Raw genomic sequence first — 26,163 nt, 5'->3', positions numbered from 1 at the left:
GAATATCATCTCATAATGCTATTCTGAGATGCGGGTTGATGCTGTTTTGGTGGCACGAGTGGGACCTACACAATATTAAGCAGGGGGTTTTAATGTTGTGGCTGATCAGTGTGTGTATTACTTAGAGAAATGCAATTAGGAGCATTTGTAAAAGACTTTTAGCCACTACTGTAAATCAAAACAATGTATATTTGCTTAATGTATATAAGAAATGTTTAGACCAAATTATATTTTTTTATTTTTTATTTTTAACTCAGTTGTTTGTTCGATCGGGACTTTTATTGTAAACAGTTTTATTAGACACTTTTATTATGAAAAGCATCTTCAGTTAAGAGACGGATACTAGAGACGGAGCGTTGCAGTCGGAGGCAGATCACTTCTCACCAACGTGTGTTTTTGTTAAACTGCCAAAACGTCTTACGCAATGAGGTATAAACGATGCAATCTTTTTATTGTTATTATTTGTATCCTTCGGAAATTAATATTACATTTTTTAATAATGATTTAATAGTTGAAGTTCTTTGAAACTGTGAGATTGTTTTGATTTTGTTGTTGTTAAGCTAGCTAGCTAGCTATCTAGCTAGCCGGATTCATGCGTGTTAGCATGCTGCTATGCTAGCCGCCGTGCCATTGATGGATTTTAAATAAAATGCATGTTATTTGAATATATGTATAGAAACCGATTTGCATTGGTACATTGGGAATTAATTCCTTATATTTCGAACATTTTTAAATGCATATAACTGAATAGCTAGTCTGTTAATGCGCGAGTGAGTGAGTGCATGAATTGAGCTTTGTTCATCTTCGGATAGCTGTTTATTTGACCAGATTTTTCGGCATGCATTTTGTTTTGAGCAAAGATAATTTCCTAGGATTAAATGCTTATATATAAAACGATTATTAAACATCCTCCTTGTTTTTCCTCCAGAGGAGATCGCGGCAGGGGTCGGGGCGGCCGATTTGGCTCCCGGGGAGGTCTGATCCAAGGGTGAATTGTTTACTGTCTATATTTGCAATAAATATTTGTACATCTAATGTCTGCTCACTTATGTTTTGAATTAACGTTGTTGACCATGTACATTCAGGTACCGGCCCTTTGTCCCTCACATACCATTTGACTTCTATGTTGTAAGTGCATGTCTACATTTGATTCCTTTTTACTATATGAAACGATACACCTATATAGCAACTGGCATGTAAATGAGTATGTATGTGTTGCAGTGTGAGATGGCCTTCCCTCGAGTGAAACCAGCCTCTGATGAGACCGCTTTCAGTGAGTGCCTGCTGAAAAGGAACCAAGACCTCACTCCTACCCCTACTGAACAGGTACAGTTTTACTCTAAGTTGGTAATTCAATAGACATTCCTGTGAGTCCTGTCCAAGTAGGCTGTGTCATAGATCAGCTAAAGATTGTTGCTCTGTAGGCAGTTTTGCAAACATCTGCCATATTTCAATTAAGAATAGTTATATTTCAAAGAGACTTTCGTATTTGCCTAATAATTCCCGCTCATGATTTTTAATTCCTCTGTTGCAGGCTTCAATTTTGTCCCTGGTCACTAAGATTAACAACGTCATAGACAACCTTATCGTGGCTCCTGGAAACTTTGAAGTGGTGAGCAGTATGTGTTAAATCACACCAAACTGTTGTCCAAATGACATTACAATAATATAAATATTCTTTATTTTTGCAGTACTAAATACTGATTTTTATCAATTACTTTCTCCCTATTACAGCAAATTGAGGAAGTTAGGCAGGTGGGCTCATATAAAAAAGGCACTATGATGACGGGACACAATGTAGCCGACCTTGTAGTTATCTTGAAGATCTTGCCTACCTGTAAGTTGCATTGAGTTTTGTTGTAGTGCTTTGTAGTTTTCAATGTATGTAGTGATATCTGTGCTGCTGAACGGGCCACTGTAAGACCAAGTGTGCTTGGCTAATTGATAGCTTGTGTGTGTGTGTGTGTGTGTGTAGTGGAAGCTGTTGCTGCTTTGGGAAACAAAGTAGTGGAGACCCTGCGTACCCAGGACCCTTCTGAAGGTGAGTATGGGTTTTAATCTGACATTCCAATCAGAGAGGGCTCTAAATAAAGCACCTTCAAAAAACCATACAATTGAAGCTCAATTTATGAAACTCAGTACAGTACTATATTTTGGATTACACTTATGGCATTCACAGTTAAATGTGTTCCCCTCTTTTCAGTTCTCTCCATGCTGACCAATGAGACCGGTTTTGAGATCAGCTCTGCCGATGCCACGGTGAAAATCCTCATCACCACAGTTCCACCCAACCTGCGCAAACTGGATCCAGAGCTTCACCGTATGTCCTGTCCTCAAACTATTGTTCTTTTTGCGTTCATTACTGAGGTATTTTACTTATTAATCATCTTTCTTTATTTTACAGTGGACATCAAGGTTCTGCAAAGTGCTCTGGCTGCCATTCGCCATGCTCGCTGGTTTGAGGAGAACGCCTCTCAGTCGACGTAAGATTCTCCCCTGCACATTTTAACGGCTTTTAATTAAATGACAAAAGTGTCTTTGTTATCTGTGACATATTTTGGTTTCTGTGTTAATCAGCGTGAAAGTTCTGATCCGCTTGCTGAAAGACCTACGAGTCCGATTCCCTGGATTTGAGCCTCTCACGCCCTGGATTCTGGATCTGTTGGTGAGCACCAGTATAAAAAAAATTCTGAAGTTATTCTTGTAAACTTTTCTACTGTGCACTAGTGGATTGACTCTTCTAATGTTTCTGTGGTCTTAGGGACATTCTGCTGTTATGAACAACCCCTCCAGGCAGCCATTAGCACTCAACGTTGCTTACAGGCAAGTCTGTGTTTTCTGGTTTGAACCAGTTGTAATTATGGGTGCCAATTTCATTTTGGAACTTGAGTTAAAGGAATATTCCAGGTTCAATACAAGTTGAGCTCAATCTAAAGCATTTGTGGCATAATGTTGATTACCACAAAAAATAATTCCGACTCGTTCCTCTTCTTTTAAAAAATAAAAGCAAAAATCAAGGTTCCAGTGAGGCACTTACAATGGAAGTGAATGGGGGCCAATTTTTTTTTATGTTAAAATTCTATGGGTGTAACGATCCATCGATCAGGATCAATGCAACAATCCAATGACCAATGATCAAATGTTTTCTATACAATGCATAAATATCAATAGAGACTTTTTTTTTTTTAAGATGTACTTTTTTTTTTTTTTAATACTCGTCAGCCACGTCCGTACGCATTTCCGACAGGCGATGAAGCAACCATGTTACATTCACTTTATGAGCACTAAATGCACTTTTCATGTGGGACACGGATGTGTGCAGGGTCTTTGAAGCCAAATTGCGCTCTACTATCTGTGTGGCGTGCGCACACGTCAACCGGGCTTCCCCCGAAATGTGGGCTTCATTGATAGGATCCGTGCGAGCGCATCAACCGGGCACTCCTTAAAATGTGAGCCCTTGTGGCAACATCTGAAGTACCTTGTTTTGTTGTGGATGTCCCAGTGTGTGTACAGAGAGCTGAATAAAATAATCAAATTATGTTTTGGTTGCATTTGAGGGCAAAATAAATAAATGTAATTGATTATGTAAAATATGCACATAATATCAGAATATCGATCACAGGCCATCGGATCACAGGCCAAGATAATTGATTTAAGATCGTGTTGTGGTGAAACGTCCGATTTACACCCCTGTAAAATACTTACATTTTCAAAAGTATAACCACAAGACATAGAGGATATGTGTGTAAACATGATTTTAGTGTGATAATCACTTATCCTTTGCTGTGTAAAGTTATAGCCAATTTCACAACTTCATTACCATTACGATGTAATGTCATCAAACCCTAAAATGTCTGTAAAAATGACAATATAAACAACTTTACAGCTCAAATAATACAAGTTTTAACTAATTAATTGCAGTTTAAAAGAATTAATGCAAGTGCTTTTATAAAATAAGCTTCACATTTGTGTTTTAACTCTCCAAAAATTGGCAACGTTCACTTCCATTGTAAGGGCCTCACTGTAACCTAGATTTTTTTTTTTTTTTTTTTTTTTTTAATAAAGAAAAGGAGGAATGAGTCCAAATAGATTTTTGTAGTAATCAGCATTATGCCACAAATGCTGTCGATTTAGCTTAACTTGTATTGAATCTGTTACATTCTTTTTAAAATGATGTGTGTATTGCAGGCGCTGTCTTCAGATGCTCGCTGCAGGTCTTTTCCTGCCAGGCTCTGTCGGAATCACTGATCCATGTGAGAGCGGAAACTTCCGTGTGCACACTGTCATGACCTTGGAGCAGCAGGTAAGGTATAGATTTTAAATTTTCATCATTGTATCTTTAAAACACAATCTTATTTATCTTTTGTCTTCAGGACATGGTGTGCTTCACAGCCCAAACACTGGTGAGGGTGCTTTCTCATGGAGGACACCGCAAGATCTTGGGCCTTGAAGGAGATGCTAGTTGTAAGTGTTTTTTTTTCCTCCCAGTTTAAACTGGACACCTTCCATTTGCCTTTGTATGTCATTTATCTATGAGACTAAAGTTATTGATGCCATCTGCAGACCTCACCACCGAGATGTCCACGTGGGATGGAGTGATTGTCACCCCATCTGAAAAAGCCTATGAGAAGCCCCCAGAGCGCAAGGAAGAGGAAGATGAAGCTTTGGAGGAAGGAGGAGAGGGAGAAGATGAAAGCATGGAGACCCAAGAATAATTTGGCTTTTTCTATTTTTTATTTAATTTGTTTTTATCAAAGCTGTTTCTGATATCCATGCATTTTACCCTAAATTCCCCTGTACATCTAAATTGGTGTCTCCCCCAGTACTGCACCGCTTACAAGTCTATTTCAGTAAGTGGCAAACAAGCTAAATCAAGGACCAAAAGGCAATAACTGGCCCATTTCTGTCTTTGTACCCCAAACAATGCTAATACGGTTGTGTCAATGGAGGGAAATAGAAATTTCCGTATTTTTTTTTTTTTTCTTCTGTGGTTTGTACGTTTTATCGCTGAACAATTAAAGTTTTTATTTCCACCTTTGTCCTAGAAGTCTGCTACTTTTTTTCTATTGCCTGAGAGTGTTATTAGCCAGATGTGTTTATATTGAAATTTCTTTTAGGAAAATAAAAACACTAAGTTGACAGCAGTTATTTTACATTGCTAAAATAGCTTTATAATCATTTCTAGAAAATGTTTACAACCATTGACTATTACATTCTGTGTATAGGTTTACCACATCACAGTGTGCCATCTCTGAATAAATGCTAGTAGAAATTGAGCTGTACATATCAGTGGCATGTAAACAAAGACTAAAATTAAGTTTAACACTTTACAATAACGTTCCATTAGTTAACAATGAACAATACTTAAGCATTTATTAATGTCAATTTCAACAAACAGTAATACGTTTTTAAAATCAAATGTTTTGTGAACATTAGTTAATGCACTGAGCTAACAATGAATATTTTTTATAAACTAATATGAAGTATAAATAAAAAAAATTATGAACAAAATGTTAATTGTTTGTTCATGGTACCTAATGCATCAAATAATGGAACCTTATTTTAAAGTGTTACCAAATTAAGATTAAACACGTGATTCATGTACACTTCAGATGTGCCGTTAATATGGTTTACACACTTTTAACAAATCAGTGAAAGTTCCAGATTTATTTTAGATCAGTAAATTATATATGGAATAAGGTGATGTAGCTGTAAGCTTTTGCAATTTCCCCAGCTTGTTAAAAGTAACAATGTAAAAAGCATAGGTACAAAATCAAATTATTACTTTTGCACTGTATCAAACAAATATATGAATAATTAAAAAAAAAAAAAAAAACAAGCAAAGAAAATACAACCTTTTGTTGTGATAATAACAATAAATAGTATCATTAAAATGTTTATAATGAAGTGTTCTAAATGAGCAATGAACATAAAAAAATGCTACATCACAAACTGCCACATATTCTCTTTTTTTTTCCCCCATTAAGAGAGGGGGAAGTATGCTCAGTTGTGGATTTATGTGTTCATTTCATGTTTTCTGTCCTGGCATGTGATATCTCGCATGCAACTGCTAAGAGATCGAGTGAACTGTTATTTTTCCATTTTGAAAACTTCTTTTTTTTTCCTCCAGTGAAGTAGTTTCTACATTAGCAGCAATTACAAACAAAATAATAAAATCTAAAAAGGGTGGCTCTTTACACACTACCACCCTTGAGAATACAGAATAGATTTTCTCATAGTCATAATTGCAATAAATATTATATCTGAAATTATTAATACCAGTAGTCATAACAATCCATTGAATATTAATAATAGTAACAACTTCAATTGCAACAGATATATTTACTATACATAATAAAACAGAACGTGAAAAGGTATTTGTAATTACACAGTAATTGTTTGTAAGTCTACGACCCACATAATTTCCAGTGATCAGTAATGCAGTAGTATAAAATCAAATGTAAACTCTACGTCACAGTTACACACTGCTACAAGCTCCTCTGTGCTACTAAGATGTATTCGTCACTTATTCTAGCTAAATCAGATTATGGCAAATACAGGGGCTACACAACACATTCAGCAACATTTTTCAGACTAATTTTTGTGTTCGATGGAGCCTTGGCAAAGAGGTTGAGCCATCCATCCTGACCTATTAAGAGACTTTGTAACAATCCATATACCATCCAAGTCATGGGTTGACATGGGATGCTATGCATGATGTAGAGAGACACCATTTTAGTTATGTATTTGCTTGAAGGTTCCATCAACCATCCATTTACATTGGGAAACATGTTGGTTAGAAATGCCACCAAACTTTTGACATCCCAAGCAGTTAGACTGATGCCTGTGCCAACTACAAGCAGGTACTTAAAATAGCAAACAAATTCAACCCTTCAAAAGGCTTGGTGTGGGGAAAGTGTGGTCGGTCTTGCTTCAAATGAAATTTTCCATTGGTGTATCAAAAACATATGGCCCTGATAAGATATCATCCTATTCCTCTCACTGGAAAGTCGTACATAGTCTGTCTTTCCACATTTTGAGAAGGCAGGAATCCCTCACAGTGGAAGAGGAAATAGTCTTTTGTGCTTTTCTGTCTTAGACTTGCTGTGTCTGAAAACATTGTGTCATGTGATGTATTACAACTGTATTAAAGCTTAAAAAAATAAGTATCCATAAAATGGATCCAAAAAATGCTTAAGACCTGACTCTATAATGATGTTTCAGAAATAAATATATGGATAAAATAAATTAGTTAATAAATATATCATAAATTATAAAAATAAAATAAAAAACAAAAGAGTTGATAGGCTATACATACTGCATACAGCTGAAACAAATGTTAGAGCATTAATTTTGATTGTTAGAAAATCAAATGAGTGTAGATAGAGAAATGTGGATGCAGTTTTTTCTAAATAAATAGATAGATACAGTAAATACTCTGTCTTTTTTTGTCTAGACAGGGAATACAGATCTACAGCTTGATAGAAGAGTTTGTTCTTTTTTTCATGGATTAATACAAGCATGCAAGTTACATAGAAACATCCAGTGTGGGGTGGTTATTAGCTGGATGGGGTGTAACAAATAAAATTTTTAGAACAATACATATTTTGTGTGAGCTATATATTCCGTATTGAATATAATACTGAATAGTTTGTTTAAAAAAGAAAGCCACAGATAGTGCTGTTAGGCACATGTCAAGACATAGAAAACAGATTATATATTTGCCCGTGGACAACATGGCAAGTGGTCATCGACGGTCTGTTCTTCTGTTGTCAAAAGTCATTAGCCAGTCCATTTCTAAGTTGACACAAGAAATGAGAGTAAATGCGCACAAATTTATAGCTGTGAATGTTTCCCAAAGTTAAACTCTTTACTCTTTTTTTAGGTTCACTCTGTTAAGTTAAACTATAGTAAGTCCACAGAGCTATTGCTTCCCTCCCTTGTCATTTCTAAAACTCATTTATAACATATTTAAACACCACATTTGACAACATACAATTATATTCTAATCTAAAAATGTACTTTATAAAATATACATCTCCCAATAAAATATTTTCCATCTTATTCCATGTTCAAACATACCAAGAAAAAAAAAATCTTCCATTTTATGTAACAGTTGTTTGCAAAGAGGATCTCGTTTCTAGTGCTGCAAAGTCGGCATCTTATCTCATTTAATCTACAGTGTATGGGAAGATGAATGACACAAACACATACTCCATCAATCCTATCACGTTGTATATTCATGAAGGTTTCATTTCTATTATGAACACACACACAAAGACAAAAAAAAAAAAAAAAAAAAAACATTTAAGCCAGTTTTTAAGATTTACACATTTCAAATCTCAATCAAACTGAATCTTTAAATAATCTACATTATTATAGTTAAGCATAAAAGTAAAGCATTCAGTTAAATAATTCACATTATGCTTAATTAATTTTGATAAAGAATAATCAATTCAGGTTGATGGATACAATTCATACAATTAAAATGCATAAATCTTAAAGATAGACTGAAATATTTTGTCTGCACTCAAAAAATATTTCAGTCTATCACCTCCAAAAACACCTTTAAATATTCAACCAATTAACTTTCTTTTGGTGTAATGTGGACATAGAATTTTTCTACAAATAGATCAATAATACTGTGAATCAATAATACTGTGACCCTCGGGTAAACCTGGATAATAAGATTATAGGAGAATATAGAGGGAAAACAATAAAAAATAAGATAATAATAATAATAATAATAAACAATTAAAACAAAGTTGTAAAAAAAGAAAGAAAGAAAGAAAAAAGACCAGTGTCAAAAACTAAAGTGGGAAAACTTCTTCCTTTCTCTATCTGGAGCGGAGAACAAATCAGAGTAAAAAATAAATAAACAAATAAATAAAATTGAGAATTAAATGAAAGCAAAATGCAAGCCACAATGATTATACATTACAGTATAAAAATAAATAAATAAAAAAAACTCAGAGGTGAGAAATGAACAAGATGCTTCCCTTTCTTTCTGAATGATAATTTTTTTCAGTGTGCAGGTCAAGTGTGAAATTGAGGATTGTCTTCTGCACTCCTGTGGACCAACACATTGATGTAAAAAATAAAAATAAAAAAGTCTTATAATGAACACAGTCCTGTTTCAGGAAGCTTGGCTGTTGCCTTCAGAGGTTAAATGTTTTTGTTGTGTTTATTCTCCTGTGTTTTCTCATAAGCCTGAACATAACTGTAGCATGATATTGCACTAAAGAGGAGATAGATCCCTGTTGAATTTCTAAAACTATCAAAAAGACATTTACTTATACTTTAGAGGTTGCTTTCATGTGTTTTACTACTGTACTGCACTGACATTCAGCATCAGGCCCACGTTTACCACAAAAGAGCCTGAGCTTGCACACTGCAATGCTCCCCTTTGGTCACAGGAGTGCGCTCGTGTCACAGTGAAAGGGGTTATGTTTACCTTACGTCCACCACACTGTGGATTCTTGCTACTTCTGAACCTATCCAAAGACTATTATTTAATGCAATTAGATAGTTTAAAGATCCTCTAATAAATTATATTGCACCCGTATGTTTATTTGTTGGTGTGGTTTAGTTAAGCAGTCCTTAGATTTTTGTTTAGTTTATTTTGTGGATTTAAAAGTCTCGATCATGTACTACTTGGTTGTGCTGGTTGAGCCCTTTTTTTCTGAGAAAAATAACAAAACATGTATGTTTAAGCTCACACTGGCACACTAAAGTGAGAAATTGCGACCACTTTGTCACAGAGAAGAGTTTCAGTGGTTGTTTAGGGGGGTTTGATGATTCAGAGTCTCGTCTGAGCCTCTGTAATGTAGATCTCGATGCTATCTGCGCTCTCTGTGGCAGAATTCTGGCGGAAAGAAGCAGAGCGTTTGGTCTGGAGAAGTCTGCGCCGTGACTCCAGCTTCTGGCGGTCGCCCGTGTCCAACGATTTCTCCCGCTCGGGCACGCTACGCCCACGCGAGACCACCAGCATACCTCCACCACCGCCCACCCCGGCCTCAGTCGTGCTGTCGGCCCGCAGGCTGCCCGTCACACCACCAGCCGGCTTCTTTGGTAATGGAGGTGGAACCTTTTTGTCCTCCTGAGTGGAATAGCAGGAGAGTGGCATGACAGCAAGGATGACCAATGCGGGGATGGACGGAAAACGCGGGGAAGGACACCGGACACGCACACGTACAAGCAAAGGATATGTCAAAGAGAGGATGGAGACCAGGACAGATACAGAGCAGGAACGGCACCATGAAGTTGCAAAATAATAATGATATTGGATTAGTGTATTCAGGGTGAAACATGACATTGTGAAAGCAGCAGACAGGAAAAAAAAGAAAAGAAAAGAAAACAGAGAAATTAGTAATTACAGCTCTAAAAAGGTGAAATATTTGTTAGGCTTTAATATTTAAAAGCAATGAACAGCTCTCTAGGCAGTAAACCAGCTGTTGATTGTTATTCCAGAATATGCAGGTCTTTAATTATCTAGAGTTTAGTTCCTTTTTTGCTCTTGTGTTTGGTTGATGGCAGAGAGCTGCTGGGGCCCAACACATGAGCTGTTCTCCTGCCCACTGCTGGTTTAGCACTGAAATGGTGCTGTGGAGGGACCGGAGCAAAGCAGATCTCCCCTCTCACCTTCTTCTCAGGAGGCAACCTCCAGCCTGAGTCCTTCAGCTGCTGGAGGTCCTGAAATTTCACTCGAACATCTTCAATGGCGAGCTGGAGGAGCTCCCAGTAATTGGCCAGATCCTGAGTGGCGGGCTGAGGGTATGATGAGGGGTCCTATGAGAAGAGTGGGATATATTATTTAGTAATCATGCAGAAACAATTAGGGACAGACATTGTACAGAAAGAAACCCCTAAAGAGGGTAAGGTGATTACTGTTGGGAAATTAGATAATACTGACCAATAATATTGGCTCATACAAAAAACATATCTTTTCGTATGAGCCAAGTCATATGATTTATAGTTGTCTTGAGACTAAAGCCCCTTTCATACATGCAATCTGGTAAATTGAAGTAAACCGTTAGACCACTTTTACTGGTAAATGTTCCACATCTGCTATTCACACATGCAATGGTTTCCGCCTTTTTTTTTTCCATTCTGCGAACATTCACACATCAGCTCCAAAATGCCATTAAACTCTGAGATGTAGTTTGTTTTTCATCAGTCGACAAATTTCTACATCCTCTCGGATGACGAGATGCATTTATAGGCTGGATTACACTATACCACTTTTAAAATATGACCAGAATAATGTTTTAATAAACAAATAATTTTGTTAATGGTTGCAGACAAAAACTGGGCATCAAACACCAAACAACTGAGAATGATTCCGACTTTCAAGTCAATCTGATCACAAACTCACATGGAAACACATGCACTGTTCTAGGAGACACATGGCCTATGTAAACAAACATGGATGTTCAGGAGTGCTGTCACTGATGTTGCTTCTTCTCTGTTCCGAGTGTCCAAAGAAACGGGCAGAGTGCTATTGGGTGCAGTCTTTGATGGCAAGATGGAGACTGCAGCGCGAGTTGGAGGTAAGTGGCGTTAAATGTTTTATCCACTTTGAGCACTTGTTTGTCATCTCCATTTCTTTGAGCTTCAGTGTTGTGGCCACACACGGTCGATTTTCATTGTCTGCTCACCATATGACTTCAGGTTTGAGTCGTGGAGCATCAAACACTAAAAGATTTCCTCTATAATCGGGTCTTAAAAACCAAATAGTTTTGATATTATCCAACAAAATGGAATGATTTCCCTTTCTGTCCAATCTGATGAAATGTTTTGACACCAGAGTAACTGAATCATCTCTGTTTTACGTCAGCGCGTATTGACTGGTATTTTCAAACACGTTGTGTTCACACACCTCTAAACAGAAATTGCAGTTAATTTTCTGGAAAAGGCTATATGTGTGAAAGCGACTTATGTGGGAATGGCACCTCAACAGAAGAATAATTAATCTTTGGGGTTAATTTGACCCCATTCAATGTTTAACACCTCTAAATACATGATTGACCTTTTTTTTTTTTGCTTCTTATTTAATGACTTTTCCTAATTTAATGGGGACAACTGGGTAAAAATAAAATTAACATGACGATATGTTTTCAATGTCCTGTAAACATTTTGTAGCGTCAGTGTTCTTTGGGGTCAATTTCACCCCAGGCTATTTTAGCTGTATAAAACATATAAGAAATATCAAAATTTTACATACATTTGTTTTGTTGTTTTTTTTATGATATTGAGATCACTATAACATTCCTAAAGCAGAGGGAAAAACGTCCCTCTGCTTTAGGGCCCTAACCTAACATAACCATACCTGTAGTATTGCGAGAACCACTGATAGTTCACATGACATGGGGGAGGGGAAAACATAATTCTCACGAGGACATTGATAGTTCACCCAACATAGGGGAGGAGCAAACATGTAAAATCTTGCACAGCAGCCTTCTAAACCATTTCTCTTGGTGCTCTGTGGGCTCTCTCTTTATGCTCTCTCTCAATTGAAAATGACCTCTAAGCAAAGGTTTTCTGTCAATGAGGATTTGTCACAGTTCTTTGACAGCGAAAGTGACATAGAGGAGAATGTGTCTGAGACAGAGGATAATGTTGAGGAGTACCCTAATTATGAGGCATCCTCCTCTAATGAGAATGAGACTCTTAGTGTTGACCCTCCTGTTTTCTCTCAACCACCAGCAGACACATTACCTTCCAAAAATGGAAAGTTATTATGGTCCCTCTCCCCACTTGAATGACAGGGTAGACTTAGCATTGCTAATGTCATCAAAATGGTTCCAGGCCCCACCAGATATGCTGTCAGCCATGTACAAGACATAAAATCAGCATTTAAGCTCTTCGTAACACCATCAATCGAAAAGGATATACTTGAGATGACAAACTTAGAGGGGAGGCGTGTGTATGGGGACAGTTGGAAAGACTTGGATGTGACCCACTTGCAAGCCTACATTGGATTGCTCATTTTAGCAGGAGTGTACAGGTCAAAAGGGGAAGCAACAGCAAGCCTTTGGAATGATGACATTGAAAGGGCAATATTTCCAGCCACCATGTCTCTAAAGACATTCCATGTTTTCTCCCGTGTCATACACTTTGATGACAGAGAAACAAGGCAGGGCCAAGAGGAGCGTGACAAACTTGCAGCAATACAGGATGTATGGAACAAGTGGGTCCAGCGATTACCCTTTCTTTACAATCCAGGCCCCCACGTCACTGTGGATGAATGTCTGGTTGCATTTCGTGGGCGCTGTCCCTTCAGACAATACATACCAAGCAAATCAGCCAAATACGATATCAAAATATGGGCAGCATGTGATACACAGTCCAGCTTTGCCTGGAAAATGCAGGTGTACACTGGTAAATCCCTTGTGGAAGCACCTGAAAAAAATCAGGGCATGAGGGTGGTACTAGACATGGCTGAAGGACTGAATGGTCATAACATTACTTGTGATAATTTTTTCACATCATATGCCCTGAGTGAGGAACTGCTGAAAAGGAAGGTTACCATGATGGGGACAGTGAGAAAAAACAAGCCAGAGCTTCCCTCTGAGCTTCTTGCGATGAAGAACAGGAAGGTAACTGTGGAGCGGGACGTGGTCATGTGTCTGTCATTGGGGAGAGAGAAAGCGGTAAGGGCCATCACCTGGTGATTACTAATGCTTAACACCTGTGTCTCATTACAGTGACGATGGAGACGGGCTTGAAAAGGCTGCCAAGAATGCCGGAGAGACAGAGAGAGTCAGCGACAGAGAAACACAAAGTTGTGAAGCTGAAGTGTATATTTATTGTTAAGCTAAAGCCTATGTTTGTTGTGAAGCTAGTGTATACGTTGATTGTGAAGCTGAAAAGCCAAAACTCTGATTGTGAAGCTGAAAACGCTGAATAAAAAGCTGACTTACCTGGACTTCCACCCCGCTTCCCGCTTCCTTCTTACTGGAACGTTTACACTGGTGCCGAAACCCGGGATAAGGAAGAAGTCTGGTTGCCATGGACACATCACCACTGGATGAACTCATCCGTGCCCTGGCTAGCATCCAGGAGACCCATCGTCAAGCCCTTCTTGCCCAGGAGCGGCACTACCAGGAGCTTCTCCAAGCTCAGGCAGAGGATCGGTAGGCCTTCCGGAGCAGGCTGGCTCCAGGCGGAACCTCCGCCACGACCCCGGAGGTAGCGAAGCAGCCACACATCCTACTTTCCAAGATGGGCCCCCAGGATAATCCGGAGGCATTCATGGGCATCTTCGAGCAGTCAGCCACCGCCTCCGGCTGAGGACCGCCTGGACTACGTGAAGCTGAAGACCGCTGTCCTGCAACAGGTTGGCCGCACCCCAGAACATTACCGCCAGCGGTTCTGCTCCCTCACGCTGAGCTAAGTCGGCCACCTGTTTGCATTTGCCCAGCAGCTCCGTGATGCATGCCGAAGATGGGTGCTAGCCAGAGAAGTCCCCGGCGTGGAATATGTCATCGAGCTGATGGTGCTGGAGCAGCTAACTTTTTGCCTGCCCAGAAGAACCACGGAATGGGTGCAGTGCCATCGCCCCACATCAGTGGATGATGGCGTCTAGCTGGCCGAAGCCCACATGGTGGCCTACCCGGAAACCAGCAAACAGTCCAGATCTCTCTCTCTCTCTATCTCTCCCTCTTGCTGCTCCTCCTCCTCTTGCCCCTCCCTCTCCTCCCTCTCCTCCCTCTCGCCCTATACGTGCCATCCAAAGCGGCGCCCCGCCTTCGTGGGCTGCACTACTCACCGGTCCCCTCCCCTACCCCTCTCTGTCATCCTTCCCAGGTTGATGTCTCCACCACCACAAGTGCAGCCGGGAAGCCTGGGCCAGTCTGCCAGAGTTGCGGGGAACTGAGACACGTCCAAAGCCGGTGTCCAGTAAGGGAGGCGGAGACATAGATCCGGGCACCCGACATGCCACATACTGCCCCCGATCGAGCAGGGACGTACCGTATACTGGTAAAAATTAAGGGCTGTAAATACCAAGCCCTGGTGGATTCGAGTTGTAATCAAACCCAAAGCAAAAATGAAATTCCTTGATCTTCGAGCAAAGCTACAAACACTGGGTCAGTTTTCACAACAAAATTTGCTCCAAGCTCAAGAGACACAAAGCCGGCTGTATAATGGGGTACCCAGCTATGGGAATTTGCACCGGGAGACAAAGTACTTGTATTACTCCCCACCATTGCTCGCCAAGTGGCAAGGACCCTTTGAGGTTACACTGCGAGTCGGGGATCTTGATTATGAGGTTAAGCGAACGGATAGAGGCGGAGCATGCCAAATTTACCACCTCAACCTCCTTAAATTATGGAGAGAGGCAGTCCCCGTGTCCATGGCGACGTTAGTTCCGGAGAGGGCGGAGATCGGTCTGGAGGTGAAGTTCAAAGCCGACCCATTCACCCCGGTCCCTTGTGGAGACCACCTCTCACTGTCCCATCTCACGGAGGTGGCCAAATTGCTAAATGAGTTTGCAGACATGTTCTCTTGTACTAACCTCATACAACACCATATCGAGACTCCACCAGGAGTGGTAGTGTGTAGTTGGCCGTACCGCTTGCCCGAACATAAGAAAAAAGTGATTCAGGACGAATTATAGGCAATGCTCGAGATGGGGGTAATAGAAGAATTGCACAGCGATTGGGCCAGCCTGGTTGTTCTTGTACCTAAGAGTGACGGGTAAGTCCGGTTCTGTGTTGATTACCGAAAAGTTAACATGGTATCTAAATTTGACGCGTACCCAATGCCCCGAATTGACGAACTGCTCTATCGGTTGGGTGCGGCACAATTTTATTCGACACTGGATTTAACTAAGGGATATTGGCAGATCCCCTTAACTCCATTATCCAGAGAAAAAACTGTCTTTTCCACACCGTTCGGATTACACCAATTCGTCCCTCTTCTGTTTGGTTTGTTCGGGGCTCCCGCTACGTTCCAGTGCCTCATGGACAGGATTCTCTGGCCACATGCTGCATATGCCACGACCTATTTAGATGATATCATTATATACAGTAATGAATGGCAGAGGCATATGCAGCATCTGAGAGCCGTGCTGAGGTCGCTGAGGCGGGCGGGGCTCACGGCAAACCCGAAAAAGTGCGCAATTGGGCGGGTGGAAGTATGGTATCTGGGCTTCCACTTGGGTCATGGGCAGGTACGTTCCCAAATTGATAAGACCGCAGCGCTAGCGGTCCAAAAAGGAGGTGAGGCAGTTTATGGGGCTGGCTGGCTATTAGAGAAGGTTTGTTCCTAGTTTTTCTGATGTCACCAGCCCCTTGACTGATATCACTAAAAAGTGGGCACCAGATCCAGTCCAGTGGAAGGAGGCGTGCCAACAGGCTTTCACGAGAGTGAAATCTGCACTCTGTGGCGGGCTGCTTTTACATGCTCCTAACTTCTCTCTCCCCTTTATTTTACAGACGGATGCATCAGAGAGGGGGTTGGGGCCATGCTCTCGCAGGAGGTGGAGGGGGTGGAGCGCCCCGTGCATTAGTCGTAAGCTCTCTTTGAGAGAGACTAAGTACAGTACCATAGAGAAAGAGTGGGTGGTCCAAACCCTCCGCTACTACCTACTGGGGCGGGCCTTCATCCTCCACTCGGATCACGCCCCGCTTCAGTGGCTCCACAGCATGAAGGATACCAATGCGCGGATCACTCGTTGGTACCTGGCACTTCAGCCCTTCAAATTTAAGGTCGTCCACAGGCCGGGGCCACAGATGGTTGTGGCTGACTTCCTCTCCAGGAATGGGGGGTGGGGGGGGGGGGGGGTTAGCAGGCCGGATGTTGCCCGGGCCTGAGTCGGGCAGTGGGAGTATGTGGAGCGGGACAAGGTCGTGTGTCTGTCATTGGGGAGAGAGGAAGCGGTAAGGGCCATCATTACTGATTACTGAAGCTTAACACCTGTGTCTCATTACAGTGACAATGGAGACAGGCTTAAAAAGGCTGTCAGTGACAGAGAAACACAAAGTTGTGAAGCTGAAGTGTATATTTATTGTGAAGCTAAAGCATATGTTTGTTGTGAAGCTAAAGTGTATACATCGATTGTGAAGCTGAAAAGCCAAAACTCTGATTGTGAAGCTGAAAACGCTGAATTAAAAAGCTGACTTACCTGGACTGCCACCCCGCTTCCCGCTTCCTTCTTGCTGGAATATTTACAGTAACATCTTCAATATTTGCCTTCACTGGTAGAGCCACTGTTGTCTCCTGTTGCCCCAAGAAAGGGAAAAAAAATGTCCTGCTGATGAGCACCATGCACAAAGATGCTGTCCTGAACACCAGAGAAGACAGAAAACCACGAATGGTCTTGGACTACAATGAGACAAAGTGAGGGGTTGATAATCTGGACAAGGTCACAGCTACCTAAAACTGCCGACGCATGACTGCCCGTTGGCCCTTTGTCATTTTCTTCAACATCATTGATGTGAGCGCCTATAATGCCTTTGTATTATGGATTGAAATAAACAAGGATTGGAACAGCGGAAAACTGAGTCGAAGGAGGATTTTCCTGGAGCAGCTGGGTTACATGCTGTTGAAACCTCATATCGAGAGAAGACGGTGCCTTCCAAGAGCATCAACAGCTGCTGCAACTGTTGTGAAGGACATCCAAATGGAGACACACACCCCAGTGGTTCAAACTGCAGGCTGGAAACGTGGCAGGTGCCAGGTCTGTCCCAACAGAAATGACTCCAAGACCAGCAACACCTGTGTGAAATGCAAGAAATACGTCTGCAAGGAGCACGCACACACTCTCTGCACATCTTGTGCACAGTAGTGCAGACAAATGTCTGGACTGTACCTTCTGGTGGGCTGTAGGAAAAATAATGTGCTGTTCATATTCTGTCTATGCTGTTCGTACTCATTTTGGTGACTACGTAACTTTGTTTTTTTTCAATCTCACACATACATATTTGCATACATAGCACTTACAGTAGCATAGAACAATCCCTGACACAATGCTCAAATGTACTTTTTATAGGTGTTTTTTTGTAAATAAAGAACTATTATGTGTCCCTTACTGCTGTTCTGATGATGATGATGTTTTGTTTTACAAATTAAATCCTTCTAAATGTTTGAAATTGTGTTTGTTTTTCCTGGGGTCAAATTGATCCCGAACATAATACATGCCATATCCTTGATAACAGAAATTGTTCTTCTTTCCAAATATTATAAATAACAAAAATCTGTACTTAGAAATAATATAAAGCCATTAAAATACCAAAAAGATCTTTCTTTCCAATTTTAGGTCATTCAGTAAGATTTTATGGTGATTTGCATATTTTTCCATAGTCGTGCAATAGGTATTCTGGATGTATGGGGGGGGTTATGTTTTATTTAAAGGGCTATTTAGGTAGTCAACAAAGAAACATAAAGTACCTGACACATAAACTTGGGTAAAAATCTTTTTTTGGAGGTTTAAATTGCTGTGGTCAAATTGACCCCAAGGATAAAAGATGTTAGTAAATTTGAGGATAACAGAAGGGTTAAATGTGCTACATTTTACTTCAAGTTTTCAATTTGATTAGAATTTTGTGAAGAAAGTAACAATAGTAAAAGTAGCCATTCTATTTTATATAAAATAGAATGGCTACTTTTACTATTGTTACTTTATATATATAAGTTGTATGTCCTTACAAAGTATTCTATTTATTTACAAGACCCTGTAAACAAAACTTCAATACAAATGCTGAAATCCCTTATGTTTAGACGTCGTGTGCTGAATATATAGTTTACTGCAAAGCACTCACCACACTCTGTTGGCACATCCTGAAGAACTGCTGGACTCTCTGTGACATGAGCATCTGAGCACTGCCAACAGCGCATCTGATGAGCTCCAGCACTGAACCACACAAACAGAAACAAATAAAGACACTCAGCATAAAGATCAGCATTTAGACCAGATGAAAAAAGAACTGTACTTTGAGAAATCCTCATCACAATGGATTAGCACAGGTGGTGTTTCTCATCACAGCTTGCACTTCAGAAATCAGGACGCTAGCATGACAGTGTTACAAAATGGACTATACTGCTATGTTTCAAAACCTAGTGAGCTGTTTACGGACAAAGCATTTTAAGGCATCATTTAGTAGGTGGGCTCCCAACTCAAAGAACATTCCAAAAGATACCGTCTTTTGGCCAAATTCTAAGGCAGCATTGCAAGTACCCTTCCCAGAAATCCTAGAATGCAGTGAAAAAAATAAATCCAATATGGTGACCGAAGCAAAAGAAATGTTGATCATTACAAAAAAATTGTTAAATATTACAATGACCTTTAAGTGCCATGATAAAATAAACAAAATCTTTAATGTAAATATAGTTTGAGAATAACATTAAGAGATTAAACTACTGTAGAATAATTATGAGAATAAAGTAACAAATGACAAGAATAAAGTCGTAGCATTATGTGATTAAAGTCATAACATTAAGTAAATAAATTAGTAATGTTACAAGCATAAACCATAGCATTATGAGAATAAAGTCATAAGGAAAGTACTTCGGTAGAGAACAGCAAAGTGGAGCAGATGTAACCATCGATACCCTTCGAGTTGACCATTGGTTGCCTTTTCAGATGGCGCAAGAGGCAATTTCCTGAAGGCCTGTCTGGTACCATAGTTAAGATAGTTTGCGGTTTGAAATTCAGACAATATAATAATATTATTATACTAAAATAATATTGTAATGCTACAACTTTAATTTCATAATTATATGATTTTATTCTTGAAATATTGTGACTTTAATCTTGTAATGCTGTCTTTATTGCAGTAATTTTGACTGTATTCTCAAAATCTTACTTTATTCTCATAATATTACAACTGTATTCTCGAAATCATAGTTTTTTTTATTTTATTTATTTTTTAACTTGCCACTAAAATGCCATCATAAAATATAATTAAAAACAGATTTTACCCATATTTTTTACTCAAAACTTGTGTGAGCCATGAACATTTATGCTTATTAGATTATCACGTTGTAACTCACGTGCTATTTGTATGGCGTGTGGAGATTCTGGCTATGTAGAGCATTCCAAATTAGTCACTATGAAGTTCCATGATCTTTTGGATGCTACCTTTGAAGCCAGCTTTATATGTCGGCAGGAGGCACCAAGGCAGCTCACTAGGTTTTGGAATAGAGCTAACGCCTTTATTCCCCTCTTTGTCACCTGCCACTGTCCCTGCCTCCCCAAAGCCCTCTGTTCTGTTCCTGCATACTCACCCTCTTCTGGCAGCTCGTTTGTCTCTGCTTCTCTCTCCATATTCTGGCACCATCCCTCCATCCTCTCCACCTCTGTCTGCAAGAGACGAAGGAAGAATTCTCCATCCCGTAAGCAGGGCGAGGCTCTGCCTGAGTCAGGGAGGCTCCGAGGGCCCTCGTTCCAGCCTTCCACTCCCCGCTCAGGGGCCAGTGGCAGGGGGGAGTGAGAGCGAGGCAGGGCTCTCAGTTCTGGACCGAGCTCAGTGGTGTAACCACTGTGGTAATCCTCACGGTAGGCCCACTGGCCCTGTGTGTGCACTGTGCGGTACTCTGCAAACTGGTCAGCTGATTCTGGTTCAGAAGAGTGGCACTGGAATGAGCAGCCGAACTGTAGACCCTTGTCCTGAGTGGGTACAGTCAGCCCACCGAAACCCTCCGTCTCAAGATCAGCCTGGACACTCGCGGTCACACTGTTGGAGCGTTTGAAACGAGCTCTTCTGGAAACAAACAACAACAGGTACATTTTGTGTAGTGGTAGATGATATATTGGCAAGGCAGCTTAATCGACTGATATTGGACATTTTGAGATAATCAACATTAGCCAGTAACCATGCTGCTGGCCATTTAACAGAAATCTGACATTCGTAGTTAACATTTTCTCTGAAAATGTTTAGAGAATTAGGTCAGTATTGTGTAAAATAAACATTCATTTAATTTTAGCAATTTTGTGTGCATCTCAGTTGCTAGCATTTAATTGTATATATTATACACTACCTGTCAAATGTCTTCAGTTCCATACTTCTGTTTGTGTTATTTCATAGTTTTGATGACTTTACAACTATATTAAAATGTGGAAAATAGTAATAATAAAATGAGTAGGTGTGCCTAAACTTTAGACTGGTAGTGCATACTGTATATTGGCATTATATCAGCCTCTGGCCATCCTTTTTCCTATGTATCACCATTGGTTATTGAAACAGTCATTTCGTATGACAGCAAATAAATTGATGCTCAAAGGGTGAAACTGGAGGTAGACGTTTTAAGTTTCTATTTAAAGTCATCTGTTTCCTGACAAACATTGTGCAATAGCTTAAATAAATGTGACATAGTTAATATTGATTAAAAAATGTGTCAATAAAAAAAAAAATAAAATAATAATATATATATATATATATATATATATATATATATATATATATATATATATATATATATATATATATATATATATATATATGACCCTATTGCATTACTAAGGCACTTTCAAAGCAAAGGTTTTAAAGCTTTGTTAACACCAAGCTCCCTAACAGCTCTTACTCAAAACCAAAAGCATTTCTGCTAAATCAAGGAAATGCCTGACAAGTATAATTAATGATCACAAGACTTATACGAGCTCATGTGTGGATGAGTGACAATGACATCATTTCACAAGTGTTCCCGGCACATACGCCCCATACGTGTGCATGTGCATTTGTTTGCATGTGTGTGAACCTTCCACCTGCACCTCTTGCTCATCTAACACTGTGACACATTCACACTCCACCCCACATCAGAAATAAACCAACCATCCCTCACTGCTTTTTCACTAATTAGGAGAACAAAGTGAGATATCAGAGTTGGAGTTAGAGTTTTGTGGATTTTAGTCAATGCCTATTACCTTTGAGGCCTTCTATATGCTAGCATACTTTACTAAAAGTTGACAAAATTAACTTTGTGCAGGATCATGTACAGTCAGCCAGTCATTATCATCCTAAAGGGGTTTATTTTGTGATAATCACTGGCAGACTATACATTATGCCACATAATATCCTGCTACTTTCCATACAAGTAAATAAATGGACATTCAATATTGATCCGATTTGAAAATATTTAATCATTTGAGTAGAAAGAGACTGCAGAATGCGATGAGAAATATGCACAGTGTAGGAAATTGGTTGCCAAGTTTAGTGGTCATTATACTGAAATATCAGACAAAAAAAATGCTGCAACTGACCAATCAGAATCAAGTATTCCAGAGAGCTGTGTAATAATACGCATTTAAAATGTTAACATCTTGGGGTCAGTCCATCTCTGTGCCATCTTTGTGTCATGGCGCACAACATCTGCGCAATCTCTAGAGCACATTACAAGGTACATTTTGTACATTCTTGTTCCTTAGACTTAGAACTTAAGTCCAAGTGTAATGCTCAAGATTGCTCAAAGTTACACATTTAGGGTCAATTTATAATGGGAAGGGTTCGAGTCTCAGTCTTTCTTTAGGGTGTACCTAGGTAAGTATATTGTGCATGCAGAACATTTCAGGTTTGAGACTGCTCTTATTTTTTTATGGGGGCGAGAAAGTGCCATTTTTAACATTTCCCTCATTTTCGGGTTGAATATTTCTGGTGATAGGAACCGGAAATTTTCACAGAAATAAGTCCTCTATAGTAGCATCCTGCTGTAAAATTTGAGTTTGAGATTCCACTGGTCACAGAGCTAGGACTAGTAGAAATCTGGGGAAAAGCCTGCTTTATTCATGCATTTTGAGAAAACAAGATGTAATATAAGCATAACATAATAACAAAAATGAACAGTATTTTACATGTTTATATGTACATGATTTATTGGAAGCTGTGATATTTCCTCACTCAGTGTCTCTGAAATGTTGTAGGAGCATCCGGTGACAGTAGTCAATTCAGCAGGTTTTAGTTTTCTGAGAACATTGATCATGGGAACCCAAACTTTGTCCTCAGTAGACATTTTGAATGATGTTCTTGGTCCATGTGGGTGGAAGAATTTTACAAAAACATCACAGTTTTCCATGCTAATGTCCTCAATCAATGGTGTGTCTTTAACGCATTGAGTTTCTCAGCCAGAGAAACAGAGAATCCATCCTTAGGGAGAATGACAGTGACCATATCTGTAATCATAACTGCTTAAATGTGATGTTATCAGGAAGTGTGTCATCTTTGTCTGACTCTTCAAGCATCTGCTGTAAGGCTTCTATACCTGGATACTGGTCACACTTGTTGAGCATGCAGTCATAAATGTTTATGTCACAGACTGTAAGTTCCAGCAGGTCCTTGTAGTCCACGTTTAGCTTTGTTGACTCAACCATCAGCTTGATGTTCTGATGTTGTGTTCAGACACAAGCAGTGTGAGTTCCAGATGCTCCTGCAAGCACACACTATTTTGGCCTCAGTTCACAAAATTTTGATCTCCCTATCTTTAACTCTGGGTGCTGATTTTTAAACTCCACATACAGTTCAAGTTTACTTAAATTTGAACTTTTAGAAGAACCCTGTGATAGATCATGCTTTACTGTTGCCAATTTCAAAAGTAGTAACATTTTAGACCTCACTGACAAGCATAAGCTATTGTATGTCAATCATATACATAATTACTGTAAAATACTGTTCATTTGTATTATTTGTTATGCTTATATTACATCTGTTCATTTCTCAAAATGCATGAATAAAGTAGGCTTTTCTCCAGATTTCTACCAACCCTAGCTCTGTAACCAGTGGAATCTCAAACTCAAAAAGCAGAATGCCACTATAAAGGATTTATTTTCTTTTTTTGTGTGTGTCAAATTAAATGCTCTCAAGAATGAGAATGTCCCTCCCCTTAATTAAACCTGCCCATGACTACAAATTGCAAGTAGCAAATCATGGTTCATGGCACTGACATAAACTAAAGCCTACTGGCTATTTAAAAAAAGTATGAGCCTTTCAATATATCCCACCCCAACTTCCTTTTTTAATAGGAAAAACATGAACACAGGTAAGAAAACTGGGCTGCGCCTGAAAGCTAAGGCAGCTGCCTTACTGTCTCACTGCCCTGTCAGTAAATAGCCGCATTTCCACTATCGGGCCAAATGAGGGTGTGCTAGTGCTTGTCAGGGCCAGTTGTATACCCACTGTCCCTTCCAGGGCATAATCGCGCCTCTTTGGGGCCAACGGTCGAGTGCCCAGTGATTACCCTTGGGCCAAAGAAGGCCAACTGGGAATTGAGGCGGGGTCAATGAGTTTCGCTGAGTCAAGTCTGGCTTTCCACAAAGCAAAGACCAAAATAAGCAAACAAACGGCAGCTTCAGTCTCCATCATGTTCATTTCGAGTGCTAGCTAGTCTCCAGAGTCTGATACCTCAGCTAGAACTTCCCTCTTGCTTGTAAAATGGGCGGGGTGTGTGACGTTGGCACCAGGGCGGTGTATTAAGGGCAGATTTTTTGGCAATGCTGCAGGGCAATTGGCCAGACGGTGGGAATGCATATCGATTTTGGTCTTGCAGCTTGAGCCCTGGCTCACACAGACACTGTAGTGGAAATGCGGCTAATGACTTCACAGACATCAATTTGCATATGAAGGCACCTCCTAAGGACACTAGGTGGATAGTCTTCCAAAGCACCATAACATCATGTCTAATGACCTTAAACTAATTCAAGTGAGCCTAAGATTGTTTATTTTTCATGAATTAAGTTGTTCTAAGTTGATTTTTTTGTTGTTGAAAAACTGGACCTTTATTAACTAATTACTGCTTTCACATGCTCCATGTTTATTCTTTCAACCAACCAGCAAACTGTGCATTCAGGATTTTGGGATTTCAAAGTCAGCAAAGCTGGATATAGGCTCCCTTCAAAAACTGATTAGATGAAAGCATCCCAGAAGACAAGATACTGGATTTTGATGTGCCTTGATGCCATGCTCCACTTACAGTCTCCGAAGGCAGCATTTATAAGCTTTCGGACACAACCCTGCACTCATCAAGACATTTCATGTGCAATGAAACAACAAGCAAGGTTCACCTCTTGTCATCCTCTACTTGAACCCCTATGGAGTGCACCTCTCGCAGCGCTTTGCCTTCTGGGTCTGAGTCGGACAATGTCTCTGAGCTGTCCACCTGTCCACACAGAGAGGTATTTAACAAAGCAGTTAGACCAAGACACACCGAGATATAATAACTTTAAAGCAGCTGGGCACTCTGAACAGTGCTCATGGGATAGTGTCCTTTTATACCTGCACTGCTATTGAGGGTCTCCATTTCCTTCCCCTTCCATCCTGTTTGAAGTCCTCTCCTCCAGCCAGAGCTTTGGCCAGGGACATGCTGTTCTGTGGAAGAGAGGCAGATTTGCCCAGGCTGCATCCAGCCCGGTCCCTGGATACCCTTGGTCCCTCCAGCAGGTTATCAGCTGAGCTGCTGTGTTTTGGTTTCATCGGAACATGTCCACTAGTGAAGCTGACTGTCTGAAGGGCCCTGCCATTCAAGCTCTCTGCAGAGTTGCTGCTCTGTCTGACCCGCGCTGGTCCTCCGCCCAGATAGTGGCTACTTCTAGAGGTACGGCCCCCGCTGCTCTCCGTCAGGTCCACTGAGTTACTATGCTGTCTGGGGCGGACCAGAGCGGGCTGCCCTGTGCTCTGGAAGTAAGCATCCTGAGTGGACTCAGTGCTGCTCTGAGCAGTCACAGAGATCATTGGCTTGGACATTCGTGGGGGCAGAGGAGGGGGTCCTTTCCTGTATGTGAATACTATAAAGACAAAGACAGGATTTGTTACACACTACTCAATTATGTCATTCATTTGAAAGAAGAAAGGCTATTCACAAACTCAGAAATAACAAAACAAGCTTTTCGTTGGGGTTAACTTAGATCTATGCTCAAGAAGGTAAACCATTAGCTTTAATCATAAATCAGAAGAATATTGAAGATAAGTGAGGATACACCAGCTTTCAACTTTACAATGCCTGCCAGACGGTTCAAGTACAACTGTATGGCCCATTTTCTCTGTATTTCTAAAAGTATTTGGATGCTTAAACTACACTTAAAATGTATTGATTTCATTGCATTAGATAACAAAATATCAAACGCAACTGCAAGTCACAGCTGCAAACTAATAATTGTACACTCTTTCACAGAACTAACTTCATTTTACTGAGCCATTTTTCCAAACTTTTTAGCAACTGGTCTCAAATACATTTTAG

General features: G+C 40.1%; 2 protein-coding genes across 2 annotated transcripts in view; one reads left to right on the top strand and one right to left on the bottom strand.

The window, feature by feature from the left end:
* Window positions 1-323: 323 nt before the first annotated feature.
* On the top strand, window positions 324-5,033 carry LOC127425327 (interleukin enhancer-binding factor 2 homolog). The gene is made up of 14 exons (XM_051671180.1): window positions 324-429; window positions 929-988; window positions 1,086-1,128; window positions 1,222-1,326; window positions 1,535-1,612; window positions 1,735-1,837; window positions 1,976-2,041; window positions 2,204-2,320; window positions 2,405-2,483; window positions 2,578-2,665; window positions 2,762-2,823; window positions 4,189-4,303; window positions 4,374-4,464; window positions 4,564-5,033. Exons 1-14 carry the CDS (start codon window positions 425-427, stop codon window positions 4,713-4,715), a joined length of 1,164 nt encoding a protein of 387 aa, XP_051527140.1. The 5' UTR covers window positions 324-424; the 3' UTR covers window positions 4,716-5,033.
* A 4,761-nt stretch (window positions 5,034-9,794) lies between these two features.
* Window positions 9,795-26,163, bottom strand: part of LOC127425321 (disks large-associated protein 3-like) — a 37,822-nt gene continuing 21,453 nt past the window's right edge. The window contains exons 5-10 of the mRNA XM_051671171.1: window positions 25,203-25,711; window positions 24,992-25,086; window positions 20,230-20,705; window positions 18,765-18,856; window positions 10,642-10,788; window positions 9,795-10,099 (exon numbers count right to left, since the gene is read on the bottom strand). Coding sequence (XP_051527131.1) covers window positions 9,800-10,099; window positions 10,642-10,788; window positions 18,765-18,856; window positions 20,230-20,705; window positions 24,992-25,086; window positions 25,203-25,711 — 1,619 coding nt within the window. The 3' untranslated portion in view covers window positions 9,795-9,799. The remainder of the gene's footprint in view (window positions 10,100-10,641; window positions 10,789-18,764; window positions 18,857-20,229; window positions 20,706-24,991; window positions 25,087-25,202; window positions 25,712-26,163) is intronic.

The sequence above is a fragment of the Myxocyprinus asiaticus genome, chromosome 34 (assembly GCF_019703515.2).
Source record: "Myxocyprinus asiaticus isolate MX2 ecotype Aquarium Trade chromosome 34, UBuf_Myxa_2, whole genome shotgun sequence".
Lineage (NCBI taxonomy): Eukaryota > Metazoa > Chordata > Actinopteri > Cypriniformes > Catostomidae > Myxocyprinus > Myxocyprinus asiaticus.
Note: the sequence above shows the minus strand (reverse complement) of the source record. Positions and strands in the feature narration are given on the sequence as shown.